The sequence below is a fragment of the Clarias gariepinus genome, chromosome 7, assembly GCF_024256425.1.
Source record: "Clarias gariepinus isolate MV-2021 ecotype Netherlands chromosome 7, CGAR_prim_01v2, whole genome shotgun sequence".
NCBI classification, from domain to species: Eukaryota; Metazoa; Chordata; class Actinopteri; order Siluriformes; family Clariidae; genus Clarias; species Clarias gariepinus.
The window spans coordinates 26,520,272-26,537,620 of record NC_071106.1 but is presented as its reverse complement, the minus strand read 5'-3'; the positions used below and the strand labels follow the sequence as shown (position 1 = coordinate 26,537,620).

The following is a 17,349-nucleotide window of genomic DNA, read 5'->3' as shown; positions in this document are numbered from 1 at the left end:
CTGTGGCTCTGCCCGTGTGCAGATCATGATACTCGACCCACCATTGTATGTGGGCAACTCACTGACACTAATAATGACGGTACATTAGATGACATTACGGTATGACATGAAATCTGGGGATGACGCTACCAACTGTATCATTCTGTCAGGGTCACGGCATGACACAAGCAACTGTGCAAACACCGCCCGCCAAACAAACAGAACTTTTTAAAATCTTATAATACGGTATTTGAATTTCTGTATGCACCAAATTTAGCTTAATGTTTTAAAGACTGAAAACATTTATGATCTAAAGACACTGTCACTGCTTAGTTCACCTGTTATGCAGCTATCAATTATCAAGTAATAATGGATCTATATTTAGTAGAAACATTTGTGTGAAAGCAGAACGCTTGCATTAAAAAAAAAAAACGTGTTTCAGAGCAGTCAGAATTAGTGCGCCATCCCTATAGAAAGCGGTCCTTCACGGTTCTCACAGTAGGGGGCGTGGCATCGCGTGGAACTAATATAGGACACGTCAGGACGGAGCTCTAGTTAAGTTACTACCCTGCTGTGGGTGACGATCCAGGCTCCGCCCTATTTCGTTGCGTCACCAAATTCGGATCTGAGCTCGCGCTGTCCGCTACATCAGTTCAGGTGATCGAGCTCCATCTAAATCGCTCTACTCCCGTTTTTTTGGCTTGGGAAACCTTCTTGCTAAAAGATCAGGATACAGTTTTTGTTTAATGTACCGAAACCTACATTTTTTTTGTTTTACAAATTTCAAAATAATCTCATAATCCTTAAACAAGGATACAAACCCGGGACAATTAGAACTTGGCGCTCAGTCTGTTATTGGCCAAGAAAGAGAAGAGAAGAGAGAAGAGAGAGAGAGAGAGGCCCGTTTCTGTGGCGGAGAACAGGGACCTGGGGTTCAGAGGTAGGCTACTGACGCATCTTAAGCGAATCGTTAATGCGGACTGCATGCCCCATCACATTTTCTTTACTGGCACACCGGGGCGGCAGGGGGAAAGAAAAGTGGCAGTTGTCTAGCGGGTTCTCATGCACTAACAGTTGCGATCAACAGAATTTGTTTTAATTCTTTGTCTCCATTCAAGTTCGCGCTCCAGACGAAGCCGACATCTGTTTTTGATCAGCGGGGCTTCGTGGCGGATCAAGACACACAGAAGAGTCGCTTTGTGACAAATACTCCGTTGAACTGATCATCGACCCGGGCTGAACTTGCCGTATTATTCTGAAGTGTTCGCGCTTGTCCACGGGATTTTCAGCGCACAGCTTTCACAATGCAGCCCGCTGTGTGGATACTCTTAGTGACTCTTATCAACATACCAGGTAAGTACAGTTACAGCGATCTATTCGCGATGTATTAAATATCTATTTAAGGTGCGAACGCATTATTAAAAGGGCTCATTGTTGACTTTTATTTTGCACGAAATGCAACGCGAGTAAGCCGAGCCACTTAAACCGAAGTCCCTTTATGCGCGGTTGACATGAACTTGAAGCGGGAGGACAGGACAAAGTGAAATGTCCTGAATATATGTAAGAGACAGGCTGAACGCGAGCCCCCTCGACTGGGGTTCAGTGAAGGAGGAAGATGGCGACAGCGATGCGGCACGACTCCTTAAAAAGCTGACAGCCGTTTAGAGACAGACATGTGAAGAAAGGATGATAAAAAATCACCAGATGGAAAGTTTGGCAGAATCTAGCGTTTGGAGAGTTTCTTTTCGGTAGTTTATTCTTCCATGTGTTTCTGTTCACTTTTTCGGAGTACACACACATCAGTCCACACGATATTAAGCCATTCATTTTTCTCACACTTTGATTTTCCTGGTGAAGTGTTCCTGGGTGCTGACATTTCGGACATGGAAAACATTCTTTAGAATGGAAAACACCGTTGTGTTGACCTTTAAGGGTCATTTTAGGGATTCAAATTCATGTAAAGCGTTAGATGAACCTATCCAAAGCTCCACCCGACAAGGTCCATTACCTAAAGTTTAGGAATGTCCTTGAGATTTAGGTATACTCGTTTGCAAACTATTTTATAGATACAACAGAAATTCTGTTTGTCCAGCCGTTAATGTCTGGTGACAGTACACAGGGTCATCATCACCTGTACCTTCATACTGTGAGGTAATAGAATATGGAGCTGTGTGAGGAGCGGCAGCGAGTTGACCATTCATAGGTAATGGTAGGACCAGCATTTGGGCGGAGCACCCTCTGGTTTTCTTCTTATCACTTACATATAAAACCGAAATTCAGCTTGTTTGGGGTGGGCGGGGCAGTGTTTGCAATTGTAGGCAGCGTCATCATCAACGCTTATGTCTAATTAAACGTGAGTGTTTCACAGGCTTCCTCTCCGACTGTAACAGCAGGAAGCGTCGTCACCAGCTTTTATGTCGTAACGTGGTGTAACATCATGTCAAACTGTGAGCGTGTCTTGGATTTAGCATTGGGACAACGTGAGGAACGGTTGACCACATACGACGAATAGGTGGCTCAAGGTGTCAGGATCTGCACGTGGGCAGAGCTGCAGGGAAACCTTATATTAATAACCTAATTGAGCTTATTATTATTAGTAGTAGTAGTAGTAGTAGTAGTAGTAGTATTCCTTTTTTTAAATTATTAGTCATGCATTGAAGTAATAGGTAGTGTGCATTAACATAAAGCGACATCAGGCTTGAATCTCCTTTATTATGTAGTTCTTATTAGATAAGTTTTCACTTCCACTTTAACTTTATCCAGAAATGAGAAAGTGCCACATGAAACACTAAATGAGACCCGGTGTAGATTTCTAAAGAGTTAAGTCATACATGGTGGTTGAGCAGCATTGCGCAGCTGTCGCTTTTCCTGAGACTTTGACGACCGAACCATTTTTGTTTATAAAGCCACTGTTAGGCAGGTTTTTATTAAACCGCTCTTTGTAAAAACATTTCTCAGTCATTATCACACCTCTCCCTTTGACTAGGACTGTTAATAGGGTGAGGTCAAGGCAGCTTTTTGGGCTTGAGAGGACTTGCCGCCAGCTAAATTCTCCGATGATTTCTTCTTAGAAATAGACATAAACCAGTGAATGAAAGCTGAGAAAAACTAGTGAACAATGTTTTTCTTCTCATGCAGTCATATCCAGATTATTTGTAGCAAAACGAATAAAATTTTGCAAAGCGGTCCTTATGGGCTTTTTCGGCATTACTTCTCAGTGTCTGTAATTCTTTGTTAAGCCACAGCCTCCCTTCTCCCATGATTAGTTCAAGCCATTCAAATTACAGGCAATTTGTTTGCAAGCTACGACTTGTGATTTCAAGCTGTAGAAATGTAAATCCACATACAGACACAGCTGGGTGAGGCTGTGAGCTTGCACAAAGAGGCAATGTCTGAGATCTGTACGGCTTGATCTCTGAGTACATAAACCTGGCCGCTCCCCATTGTCAAATCCAGCATAGTAAGGAGAGTCTACAATATAAATTGTCTACAAAGCATGTATTTAAATCATCACTGTAAAAAATCTCTTCTGTAATTTGCATCTGGATAGACTGTTTTTTTTGCCATGTGGTCGTTATTTGTCTCATAAACTTGTATAAACTTGAAGTTTGACAAATGAAGTTAAAAGTTAAGACGTTGCACAAAAAAGACATGTTCACGTAAGTGATGGTGAACAATATGGTAGATGTTTTGTGCTTTTTAAAAGGCATGCTGTATAGCAGACTAAGCAGTGGTTTGTAATTGAGAATTAAAGCTGCTTGATGAATTATGTGAACATGCTGCATCTTGTTTTACCACTCACTGCAAGCTTCAGCTCACTGGGAGACATAGTTCAAGGTTTTCTTTGGAAACAGACGGATTTTACATATTCAACATTAAGTTCATGGCTAAACCTTATGAACCTTGTACATATTATCAGGATAATATATAGTACTTGTGATTCGGTCAGTAATTAGGGCTGAGAATTTCAAAGGGCATTCTTGTCTGTTTGACAGAAGGGTGTAAGATCCAAGCAGGACTATATATGCATTAGATATGATATGTTTTGCAGATGTTCTTGCATGTCCAAGCGCTATTTAAATTTTCACTTGTTCTTTAAAAAGGGAATGTCACAGTTATATATTTATTATCATATAATATACAGCAAGAAATACAGGTTTTCTCGGACCAATCAGATGGCAAGTTAAAATATTCTTGCTATTTTTATGATTTGACACATCTGCTGTAGGTATCAGTCATGCAGGATTAAGTGTTTTGTGCTTACATTTGCTCATTTCAGAAAATGTTTTTTGGTCACTATTTAGGGTTTTATCTCATGTATCTGTTCGCTAAAGTACAACATTTTAAGATAATCTGTGTGTTTCGGAAGTGGTCAGGTTATTCATCTGAGGGTGGTGTGATCTGATGCCTTTAAAGTAGTTCCATAAGGAAAATTGATTTAGACCAAAGATTTCAATGCACACTCATTTGGCTGGTTTTACAAATTAGGAAATAACTTTGCTTCATTTGAACAAAATCTTGAATAAAATTAAAGTGTTACAATGATTGTCTTTAATAACCCCATTACATTTTAATAATGCAATTTTTTTTAATATAGAAAAACATTTAAACCCAATTTCAGAACAGATGTGGTTGTAACAATGTGAGCTAATGTTGAGGGTTTTTCTTTGATCAGAAAGTCTTGTCTGATTTGTTGAGATGATCGTTTGGCTCATGGTGAAGCTTAGGATTAATTTCTGGCCAAGGCAATCACATTTTAAGTCCTTTGAAGCTGTTCAGCCAGAGAAATAGAAAAAAAAAGGCAGGGATGCTCTTATACCTTTTCATCACGCTTTTCTTATCCCACTGATTGCACAAGCTACAGTAGGTTTGAGTGACATTTTTAATTTGTAGGTCTTGCCAGCGTTTTGCAAATTGTCATGATAAGCATTATTATTACCGTTGCCAGATAACAGGCATGGTCTTCACATCCTGCACTTGAAGGACGGCAAATGGACAGTTATTACCGCGTCTGATCTGGAAGTGTGTAACATGCTAATGGTATATGACATCTGTGGTAGTTGTTCTATACATAAACACAGGAATTCGTTTCTCATGAGAAAAGTGTTGGATTTAGTCAAGGCTCAGGGTGATGTCTAGATTTTAGTGAAGGTTAAGATGTTTTGATGTTTTTTAAAGGTGCTAAATCAGAGAGAGGTATTGGAAAGAGAGGTATCATGACTATTCCTTGATTACTGTTTGACAGCAAAATTTATGCTTGTGTGACATTTGTAATTTAAGTTTTGGCAATCTTTTATTTTGTTCTGATGAGCAGTAGATATCTGGATTATCCAATCAGCACACAGATACAAGGAAAGAAAAAAAACAAATTTCCATCATGCAGTGGGGACATCTTGTAGTGTGCCACTTGGGTTTACTCTTCTTTACAAGCAATCAAAAGAATTCAGTCATTCGCCATCAGCTCAGCCATTCGGGTTGAGGTCAAAGATCTGACCTAATGAAGTCAACCTCTTTTGAAGTGCTAAGTGATATACAACCTTTACAATAAAAGCCAGACCAGCAATGTCTGCGGTGTTTAAGAATGTATTCAGACATAGAGAGATTAGTCACATCCTCCACACTTCCTTTGAAAACTGATTTAAAGAGATAATGTCACTTGATGCAGATGTTCACACAACTGGTTTTTCCATTGCTTCCTATAAGCCACTTTGATCATTTTTTTTTATTGACTGAAGCCAGCTGTTATTCATGGTAAAAAAGTGTGACACAGTATGGACCTTTTCGATTATTTGAACCCTTGTTCTTGAAGCAGAGGTTTTAAAAAAGTTGGTATGAAGTGCACGCTCTCTACATCATCATGTATTGAAATCAGTTCCCAATTAACACTCCAATCAGAATTACTTGTGCCTCTGCTGCTTTGAATACAATAACTCTGATTACATGCGTCATATATAATTTAAAACGCGGTTAAAAAAACGCATGTAATCCCATCGTACACACATTATTTCTAATAAAAGTGGTTTGTAAAAATGCACGTGTCGTCTTTGGGATTGCATGAGTTTATAGACTTATGAGACTTATGAGACATATGCCAATCATTATTTTATGTAATATACCATAAAATAAAAGGTAAAGAAGCTGAGCATTTTGTATGGCTGTGGTACTACAGTACTTGGTATATTGAAATAGTGTCTGTGTGCTTGTGAGAGTGAGTGAGAGACCCATATGCGAATGTAATCTATACATGGATATAATGTAATGTATATATGGAGTCTATTGTAGTATATGTATGTGTGTGTCTAAAATGTGTGTAAAATTATTTGGTGTGATGTGAACATGTAACACTATATGTAACATATATGAAAATGTTTGATATATCAACAATATATGACATTTCTATATGGAGAAGGGAAAGAGAGAGAAAGATTTACAGAAGAGAACTAATTTATTTAAACATAAATCATCATACAGAGGTTGTCAATGTCTTACTTGGTCAGTTTTTTGTTAGGTAGACTTACATGTACCAGGACAGGGAAAGCAATCAGGTATGTAGTGCAGGATTTCTGGAAGACTAAAATGTTGCTTTCATTTATTAGTCATTTATTAATAATAATATTATTAGGTTTGTCCATTATAAACAGTTTTATCCTAATCTTCAACTTGTACTATGAAAATTTAAGGTACATTACATATGTTGGGAAGTACAAACAAAATAAATGCAATTTATAGATAGATATAGAGATAGATACTTGATTGATTGATTCTAAGTGAAATTTGAACCCCCATTACCAAACGGATAAAATTACAATAAACTTGTCAGTGTTGGATGCAACCATGGAGATCAAACAGGCAGAAGAAATATAGCGTAAAAAAATAACTCTATACAGCAACACTTAATTAATCAGATAAAGTAAAAATAATGTGTGTGTGTATATACAGTAAATACAACCCCAATCCCCATCCCCCTGGCCATTTGAGAGGTGTTAAATCACCGTATGGCTTTGGGGACAAAGGATTTCCTGCATTTGTTTTTTGAGCAGCTCCGTGACAGTAGCCTGCCACTGAACATACTCCTCTGTTCGGAAAAAAAGTTCTGTGCAGTGAGTGCTTAGTATTGGACGTGATGGACAACAGTTTGTTTCTGGTCCTCCTTTTCATTACTGATTCCGGGAAGTCCAGTTCAAAGTCAACCTCTCAGAACAAGCTCTCCGGGTCAGCCTTGCCAATCATGGCATTCTGGCGCCTAAGGCTGTCTCCTCAGTCACACTACAGCATAGCAGAGCATACAGGCGATAACTGAATGATAAAACATCTGGAAGAGATCAGTCTTCTCAGAAAGAACAGCTGGCTTTGTCCCTTCTTGTAGGGAGAGTTTGTGTTCGCGGTCCATTCCAGTTTGTCATTCAGCTGCAGCCCCAGGTATTAGTAAATTCTCATCATCTCGACATAACCTCGTTCAGTGGAGACCGGTAGCGGGATTGACCCAAACCAGTAAAAGTCAATCACCATCTCCTGGGTCTTGGCTGTGTTCAGTTGCATAATGCTTTACCTGCATCGACAAAGGTACCCCCCCCCCTCCAACCCTAATCACCCCCACAATGGCAGTGCCGTTAGAGACATTGTATATGTGACAAGCCTCTAAGTTGTACTTAAAGTCATAGGCATACAGAGGGACATCATGGAGAGAACATAGTCCTCTGAATTGCTTCCATGCTGCTCACCACAATCTTTGAGGTGCAGTCTCTGGGCTTCACATACTGTGGTCTGCTTGTGAGGTAGTATATAGATCAGGCCACCAAAAGTCCATTGCATTTCAGTCAGCTTATCTCTTAGTCACAGTAGCTAGATAGTGTTGAAGAGACTGGAGAAATCAAAGAACATGATCAGCACCCTTCTCCTTGTTGAGATGAGATTTAGCCCGATGAGGCAGGTAGATAGTGGCATTGTCTACACCAGCCTCCTCTTGGTAGAAAAACGGCAGGAAACTTGTAAACCCAGGTTAAAAATCTATAGAAAATGGTGCCCGTCAGTTCCTCAGCAAAGACTCTAAGCATTCTTGGGGCGAACCCTTTCCAAGCCATCTGCCTTGATGCCTCCTCACCTGACCTTATCTGCAGGGATGGTGGGGGTTGCATTGTCATGCTGCATGCTGGGGCAATCTTGTCAGTTGTTGCGAGTGGTGGGGTGAGGTGAGAACAAGTAGTAATTATAGCATGGGCGGAGCACTCAAACCTGTTGTAAACAGCTTAAACTTTTTCGTCCTCTCCACATCCATGTTCTATTGCATTGCCGTCCTTCTTCTTTAAGCCTTTGATGGTGTTCAAACTATCCCAGCTCTTCCCCTTATTGTTCTCCTGCAATTTCTGCTCCACTTTTCTTCTGTGGCCTGCCTCATCCTAAACTTGACCCCTTCCTAAATGCGCTCTATCCTCCAACATTTTTTAAAGGGTGTCTGTGACGTCACGTGTAATCCAGGGCTTGTTATTAGGGAAGCAGTACATGGTTTTAACAGATAAAATGATGTCCATACCAAAGCTGAGATAGCTGGTCCTTCTTGTGAGGGACGTACTTCAGGAACTTCTCAGCATCATGAAACTATTTCTTGAGTGAGCATGTAATAAATGCATTTAAATGGCTCATAACACAGGCCTGGACTGGGGCTTTAAGTAGACCAGATTACGGTCAGTTTTGCCTTGCAAGTGGTAGGGGGGGTGATACTAAACTCCCCTCACATTAGGATATAGCAGGTCTATTGTTCAAGTATTTTCTTGTGGGGCACTTCATAGACTGAAAAAAAACATTGTTTGCAGAACCAAGTGTCACATGATTAACATGTCCAAATATTCCAATAAAGGCCTCAGGGTGTTGTTTTTACAGCCACATAACTGTTGTGGGAATGATGTCACTTACCTCATCTGTGTCCACCTGGGGCAGAATGTAAACATATACGACAATTCCCTACTGTACGCATGTAGATAGACGGAGACTCATGAGTAGCATTTCAAACTTCCAGCAACAGATAATCTGCTGCACCTTTAAAGTGATACGATGTGGGTTACACTGTTTGATGTCAATAAACAGTGCAAGTCCTTCCCTTTTCTGCTTGCCTCTTGACTTCGGTCCTGTCTGTCCTCACACTAGTGAAACCGGTATTGTCTAACCGGCTAGCATCTGTTCTGACGCTGGTTAGTCATGTTGAAATGAACAGATTGTGTTGCATTTCTGGTAGGTCTTCTGATTCCTAATCAACACTGCCAGCTTGTCCATTTTGTTGGCCAGCAAATTCACATTACCGATTAAGACTGATGGAATTGTAGGCTCATATGTCTTGCTTCTGCATCAGGTCTAGGAGGAGCCTACGCCATTATAAGCATTTGTACTTGTAGTGCTGGTGTGTCTGGATCACTCTGCAAATGTACCGCCAGACCGTTTCTATGCCGCTTTGCAGATTTTGTTGAAGTCGGAGATAATAGACGTTGAAGATGGATTTTTACTGAAATTACTGCAATGCAGAAATGAGAGAAGACAATGGAGGAGATTGCCATGGTCAAGTCAATAAAAAAAAAGGTAGTGTAGAAAAAGCCAGAAATTTGGTGCCACAAGGCAGACCAACCACAGTTGTTGAAGTCTGTGTCACCTTGACGTGTAGTCGCGTTTCTAGGGAGGTGCACGTTAGGCTACGCCATATGCCACGACGTTTTTATAGAGTACGTGGTTACACGAGACCCGAGGCATAGACTTGACGCAGAAGCATAAATCAGCCTTTAATTTCTCTGGAAAAGGGAACCCCATGGTGCTCTGTCTTTTTTAGCGTCGGATGATAAGTTTGAGTTGGATAAACAAAAAGACTTCTGCTAGGATGTATAGGAGAAAATGCCAGATAAATAGGAAAGACTGTGTAAAACAATAAACAGTAAAATAATGTAAAAACAAAACAGAAAATGAAGAAACAATACAGGCCAGAGCTATAAGATAAGCTATAAGTAAGGTCTAAAGATAAGCTATAAGTAAAGTCTAAAGTTATTATAAAAATTTGTTCAATTTGTCCATCAGGTATTCTTCAATATGTTATTTACAACCATTCACAGTTTACTGCTTCATTGGATTGTTAATTCTATTCACAAATATCTTTCTTGGTCACTTTGGCACTATAATAACCAGCCATGCATTATTAGCTACATGAGGAATTCCTCTGGATGTAGAAGTGCATGTGTTACAAACTGTGCTGTTTAAATTGATTGTCATGTCTCACCGGTCCTGCTGATGGAACGATTGCTGAACAGAAACATCTGTTTTTACTCTGAAAACAAATGGACAGATAAAACAAGGCAAGTATGAAAAGTGTTGACCAGAAACAGGTGTGTTTTCAGAAGGTCGTTGAGCCAGCAAATCAGGGAAAATCTGCTATGGTCATCATCCAGATCTCAGTGTGTGTTTACTTAACCTCAAGGGTTGCTGGAAGGCAGAGGACCTTTTTCCCACTGGTTCTCTTGGCCAGTTTGACAGTCATTAAGAGAGATAGCCAATGGGAGAAGGAGATGTGTGTTTGCCACACAGTGACACATGGTGCGGCATTTGGCACAAGTCTCTTAGATGTACTGTTAGTGTGTTAAGTAATTAAACAGTCATTGAGATGGGATTGGGGAAGGGTGGGGGTATGGGACAGATTGACCTGACATTTCTGATACATTGCTTGGGCAGAAAAGTGCTGGACACTAATATTTCTATTTCTTTTAACATCACAGTACACGATTTGAGTCAGTTCATGTGTAAAATGATTCATCATGTTCCCAGAACTACTATTTCACAATTTACCCATGGCATCATGGAAGAAAAAAAAATCCATTGATGTGATAACCTGGTTATTCAGTATAATCAAGTAGTCAGCTGCCTTGCTTTTATTGTCTCTTAATGACCTGACCAGCTGAAGCACCTCCAGATCATAACACTACCTTCAGAGGCTTGTAGACTGGACAATATACATCATGTGCTTCCCATCTTACTTTTATGCACCCATTGTTCTGGAATAGCGTCAATCTGAACTCATCAGACCACATGACCTTTTCCCGTTGCTCCAATGTTTAATCATTATGCTCCCTTGCAAATCAGCACTAACAAGTGGCTTTCTTACTACTTTTCTAGAACCCTGTGAGTTCTTGTTGTCTCGGGTCTGTCTAAATTCTTTTAATTTCACTAATAATCACAGCTGTGATTGCTATTGGTTATCTCGATTCATGATCTCCTTTCAAAGTGACGTGTGTCTGTGTGTGGATGAATGCACATACAGTAAGCACTTTCAGAGGCTACATGGCTCTACCTAGAGATATACCATACATGCACATTGGAGGCCTAATATTATGAAACTTTTCTTTTTTTCATTGAAAGTCAACATGAGGTGTTTGGCTGCTGTCTTCAAACCTCAGTTGTTCTGTAGCTTGTGCTGTTCTGAGCTGGTATTAGTCTGATTTAGTGATTTTTATCTTGATTCAAAGATTAAATGGTAAAGTCTCTCACCTTTTGCTCCAGTCGGAATAGAGAGATAAGCTGCGGTGATGATCCTTTATATTTATTTAAATTTTTTTTTCTGTGCAGATATATGATAGGCTGGACATTCTTATTAGAATCAATTTCAGGCAATAATAATAATAATGATAAATAAACATAATGAACTAATTTGTTGTCTTAAAGTTATATATATATTTTTATCCATTTATTTCTATTTATTGCATAATAATTTGTGCTACCTGATCTTCTGGCTCTCTGCAGCCAGATCCAGGTTTGCTCAACACAATACCTTTACAAGAACTGACATGTCTGGATGTTTGATTGCCCTGGGGTGAGGAGTGGCTGGTCTGAACCACTACAACTTCAGAGTACGGAGTCGGCAGGCTGTATTTTTGCTAATATATTGTACTGTGCCTTTTCCTTCTATGCCTTGTCTATTCAGTTATTTTATTCGCATCCTTGTTGATAATATACTTTATGGCTTAAATCGTATTAACCTACTTTTAAAGTAAACATTTATTTTATACTTTATGTTTCACTTCTGGCAGGCCAATTCAGGAAAATAATTTCATAGCCAATAAACTATTGTCAGTACCAGTATAAACACCCATGCTGGAAAATCGAATTGATTTCACAGCTCGGCACTGGTACTCACTCCCTGGTAAAAATGTACTATATAAAGACAGAAGAATAAATAATTGGCTCATTCCAGCTTTTCTTGAGTCTTCATATTAGGGAAGGTTAACCTGTGGTTGGCAAGCGGTACTCGAGTCGAAAACTTGTAGTTAGTTGGACAGCTTTCAGGAACATTCCTGGCTATCTAGATTTAAATTTATGGATCAGATATCAAACTGAAATCAACCAGAGACATGTTTATTTTTTGTTGTTTTGGGATCACTAGTCCGAGTAAAAGATTGTTAAGGAAATATGGCATAGAAAATAGGTAGGTGACTATAGCCGCCACTTTATTTGGAATGTGTGCAGGTCAGGGTGGGTGGATAAGAGGAGAGATAAAGATAGAGAGAGAGAGAGAGAGAGAAGGGGGTGAGTGAATAGGCTGAATGTGATCTGAGATGACGTGCCATTGTTGTCCTGAACATCTGGAGGCATGTGCTATCCTGTGATCATCGTAGTCTGTGAATCCACCTGCCTCATTTTCCCAGTCTTTTTATCTCTTGGAAATGTACAAATGAGATCAAATGTTTTGCACGCACTCACGCTAAACATATTCAGTCTTTTTCTCACAGCTACACACATTTCGTATGTGATTTTAACACAACAGATTGAAGAAAGATTTATTTCAGCTTTAATTCACGATATAAGAATTTCAGTGGGTCAAACATTTAGTTACACAGTACTCAAACCGGAATGCTAACCACTACAACACAACCCAGCTTGTGTTATCCTCCGTAGCTGGATGTGGGTGAGCCCTGGCTGAGACCTGAGCAGCCAAGATCCTGAACATGGATTTGAGCTAGATCTGATCATGCCTACGCTGTTTCCTCCGAACAAAGCTCCATTCTCAAAGCAACCACGCCAACAAACGGAGGTCTGACCAGCGGCAGTTCAAGAACTGTCTGACTGTGTTGTTCCTGTTTAATTTCCAGACTTGCACTGGTTATGGCTTTGGACTTTACAATGACAGAAGATTGTGTAAAGATAAAGGCCACAAAGAGCACACAAAGACCGCCTGTAGTTTGGCATTGATCCGTCTGTGTCCCAGTAGAAGGGCTAATGCTAAAGTAACCATTGTCATCAGCAATTGATTTTCACATTTCAGGCTGAGCGGTCCTGTGCTGCTGCCTTGGAGCAGAAAAAGACAGAATCGGTCTTAAACCTATCCACATATCTTATTCAATCTAGTGATCCAGTACCAACACAGTCTAGTGCTCTGTTTGCATGAGCAGCACCTAATTAGCTAAGCTCTCTTTGCAAATGTTAAGAGGTATTTGCTGGATGAAGAGAGGGGAAGGTGAAGCTGTAAGCTTATGGATTTGATATATTTCTTGACTTCTTGGGGAGAGAACTTAAGGAGTACAGAGAGAGACAGCGTAAAGCATGTCTCCGTCAATTGCATCGTTAATATAGAAAGAAATAACTCGGGAATAAAATGTGAATCGTCAGATCAGGTCAGATACTCCCAGTGTTCAGGGTCCAGCTCTGATGCTCATGTCCCCTTTGTAAATGGAGGAGGGTCACCATGGATACTCTGACCGGTCTGCCGCTCCTAACTATTCTGTTTGTTCTGACATCTTCTATTATATACGACATTACCTTTTTAGCGTTTCAGACAGCCTTTCTGTGAGAGAGGACCAGACAGGCCAACCTTTGCTTCCCACACACATTCGTGAGCCCTGGGCGTCCATGACCCTGTAGTTGGTTCACCGGTTGTTTTTTCCATGGACTGCTTTTGTTAGGTGATGACTGTTACATACTGAGAAGATGCCACAAGACCTGCTGTTTTGGAGATGGTCTGACCCTGTCACCTAACATTGCAGTTTAGCCCTCGTCAAAGTCGCTTATTTCCTTATTCGTGTTTCCTGCTTTCAACGCATGAATATATCCCACCCTTTCACAGGTCCCAGTGTAACAAGATATTCAACGTTATTCCCGTCACCTGTCAGTGGTGTTTTAATGTTCTGGTTGATCAGCGTTAATTAATAAGTGGTAAAGAGCATAGGAGGGTTAAGTGAGGGGTTATTATCGTAAATGTGCCTGTGCTGTAGGGCGTGGCTGTTATTTATCACAATAGACCTGTGCCACTAGCAGCCCCTGTTTTTATCTGTGACAGCCATTTGCACTGACATTTAAAGGGCTTGCAATATGATCCCATGGGTCATGTGGTCTACGTTCAGGTTGTCGGGGAAAAGGGGAAATAGCTTCAAGGATCAGTGGTACATGGGTTATTTCAGAAGGCATAGCTTAAAATTGCTTTGCTTCTCCTATTAAACAAAAAAAATCTACGTCTACATAACCATAATGCACCATCCATGTAAAAGAAGGGTGAAGTCAGCCATTAATCCTGCGCTGAAAATTAATTGGCTCTCAGACACGGTTACTTTCCCCCAGGGGAAGTCAGAGCTGTAATACTCATTTTCTCCAAGCAATCAATGAAGATCACACCTATCTGTCAACCATGCTTGAAGTACCTCTAAGCTCTAATACCAAATTTAACTCGTATTGTGTTAATCTCTCTTTTTCCCTCGTCACACTGAGAGACATTCCCACAACTTCCGCAAAAAAAAATTGGCTGAACTCAGTAGGCGTTTATATAACTAGGCAGGATCGCAGTTGAATCCGGATGAGGATGTAGTATCATCTTTCTTGACATGGTGCTGCCATGGACAAGGAGTTTGTGGACATGCCAAAAAAAAAAAAAAAAGCCAGATGAGGACGTGGTAAAAGCAAGACACAGGAAAAACGACGGCATTGGCCAGTTAACAACGTAACTAACACCTCTTAGAGGTTTCATTGACTTTCATTGCCATGGCACAAATGGGAAAGATCGGATGTCGTTCTGACTGAGCCGTCATTGGGGCGTTACTGCGCTGTTGCTATATCAATGGAGTTCTCACAACGACCTCTTCGGCTTTGTGCAATGAACCACGGTAGGTCATGGCCTCATTGTAGATGACCGCATCAGCATGTCTATTTCACGTTCAGAGAATTTAATATAAACACTGGATCCAATTCCTGACTTGATCACTTCGTGATGAAAAGAAGTGCACGTGTCACATGGTGTGGTCTACGTCAGAGTGTGACCGGGTCTTGACACTCTGTACTTTCTCAGGTGACCATAAACACTTCTTAAAATCAGATTCATTTTTTTACATATATTTGGTTATTGTGTCCTGAAGGTAACAATGTGCTTAAAATGGGTGTCATTTTATTAAGACAACAAGATTTTAGTTCCTGACTCATTACCTCCAATTATTTTTGTGCTCACTTTATGATCGACTGTGAAAACCTTTAAATAAACTTATTAATAAATATAGTTGGTTATATTGAAAATGTTTGTGTCATTATCTTATTTAAATAAAACCTAGGATCATTTCCTGCTAAGTAGTGATCAGGATATAAGGGTTAAAGTAGACCCCACCCTAAAGCCCTTTGCCTATACTCATTGTTGATTCTCACCTTCTCCATTGTTCACCTAATGAGCCCTTATAGGCAGGGGAGGATACTTGCCCCAGGAGGAAAGAAATTTGTGGAATCCTTCCATCTCCCCTCAGCCTGAAAAGGCTTCTTGGATGAGTAGTGAAACGTTTCGACTTAACAAGAAAGAAGTCCAGTTGACATGACTCAACTACCAAATCTCCTGTAATTAGCTGTAAAATGAGCTGCCAGTGATCCAGACTCCCTCTGCCCTCCGGACCTGTCTGACCCATCCTGGTGCCCCGCTTCTGGCTGAAGATCTCGTCACATGGATGCCCCGTGTGTCTCTCTGGGATGCGTCTGGTGTCTGGGAATGATTCTCTCCACCTAGAAAATGGTTCTGGCCTTGACTGGTGTTGGCAACTGTTTCTCTGGGGACTTGACAGTTCGATAGTTCATGACTGGAACTTCTTACAAGTCTACCTGGGTCTTCAATAACTACCTGGACTCCATATTAACATCAATTAACATCAGCTATTATAGCTGAACTGCCTCCCACCCTACACACTGTATAAATGCAGATCATTTACTCTTTCTGTTTCACCCAAATGAGGATGGGTTCCCTGTTGAGTCTGGTTCCTCTCAAGGTTTCTTCCTATTACCATCTCAGGGAGTTTTTCCTTGCCACTGTCGCCCTCGGCTTGCTCACCAGGGACAAACTGACCATTTTGATTCATACAAATTCACATTTCATACAAACTTAAATAATTCTTTTGACTATGTAAAGCTGCTTTGCGGCAATGAAAATTGCTAAAAGCGCTATACAAATAAAATTGAATTGAATTGAATTGAATTAATTAGTACAAACTTGACCCCCCCCCAACCCCAACCCCATCCCCCCCCCGCCTTTGCTTTAGTAACAGCCAACGGACAGTTGCATGCCAGCAGAGCAACTCAGGAGGTTAGAATCTGGCATGGCATTGGAAGACTTGGCTAAGCTATGAAATTAACCAGTAAGAGGGCTAGAAAGAGCTTAAATACTGCTGGGGAAAATTAATAGCGGCTTGTTAGTGGTACATGCCAAGTCTTTGCCGTTTCCATAGACTGCCAGGAGTTATATCTGGATGGTGAGATAAAGGGTTACGCACTCAGGCAGATAAAAATCCCACGCAGGTTCATGTATGCGTAGCTAGAATCAATTTCGAAAAACCTACTACGCCAACATAGCCATGACTTCCTCCCCTCGCACCACTGCTAGGCTAGCAGAATAATTATATTTTCCAACCAGACGTTTTCTCTCAAAAGAAATTCTTGGCTTACTGTTGGTGCATCTATCACGCACTCAAAGCAGATCTGAGCAGCTTAGGTTGGCCTGACTTTTGGATCCTGTTTTTGCCATTATGAAACTGTGTAGTTTCTCTGTTGAACAGTTGAAAAGCTCTATGTGGGAATTGCCATTCCTAACCAAGATGATTTGGAAACCAAAGAAATGAGGAAATGTGCTCATACATTTCTTCCAGATCCAGACCTCTTAGAGGAAAATATTGAACCACTGGACCCAACCCTGTTCATGCTGCCTACTTATAAACTGTGACGTTGATGAAATTGAGTTTCCTTGCTTAATTAATGGAAGATATATAAAAACAATTGGCTTTGCACGGGCACGTGTGTGTGCATGTGCGCATGCACGTGTGTATGTATGTGTGTGTGTGTGTGTGTTTGTGTATGTGTGGACTCATTTTCTCTTTGGATCAGTGGGGGATGGAGGCC

General features: G+C 40.6%; 1 protein-coding gene across 2 annotated transcripts in view; it reads left to right on the top strand.

Moving 5' to 3' along the window:
* The first annotated feature begins 581 nt into the window (after window positions 1–581).
* Window positions 582–17,349, top strand: part of nectin1b (nectin cell adhesion molecule 1b) — a 77,406-nt gene continuing 60,638 nt past the window's right edge. The window contains exons 1-2 of one of the 2 annotated variants that reach the window (XM_053500763.1): window positions 582–919; window positions 1,098–1,332. In XM_053500763.1, coding sequence (XP_053356738.1) covers window positions 1,284–1,332 — 49 coding nt within the window. In that variant the 5' untranslated portion in view covers window positions 582–919; window positions 1,098–1,283. Of the gene's footprint in view, window positions 1,333–17,349 lie in introns of both variants that reach the window. The other variant, XM_053500764.1, reaches the window with a different exon arrangement.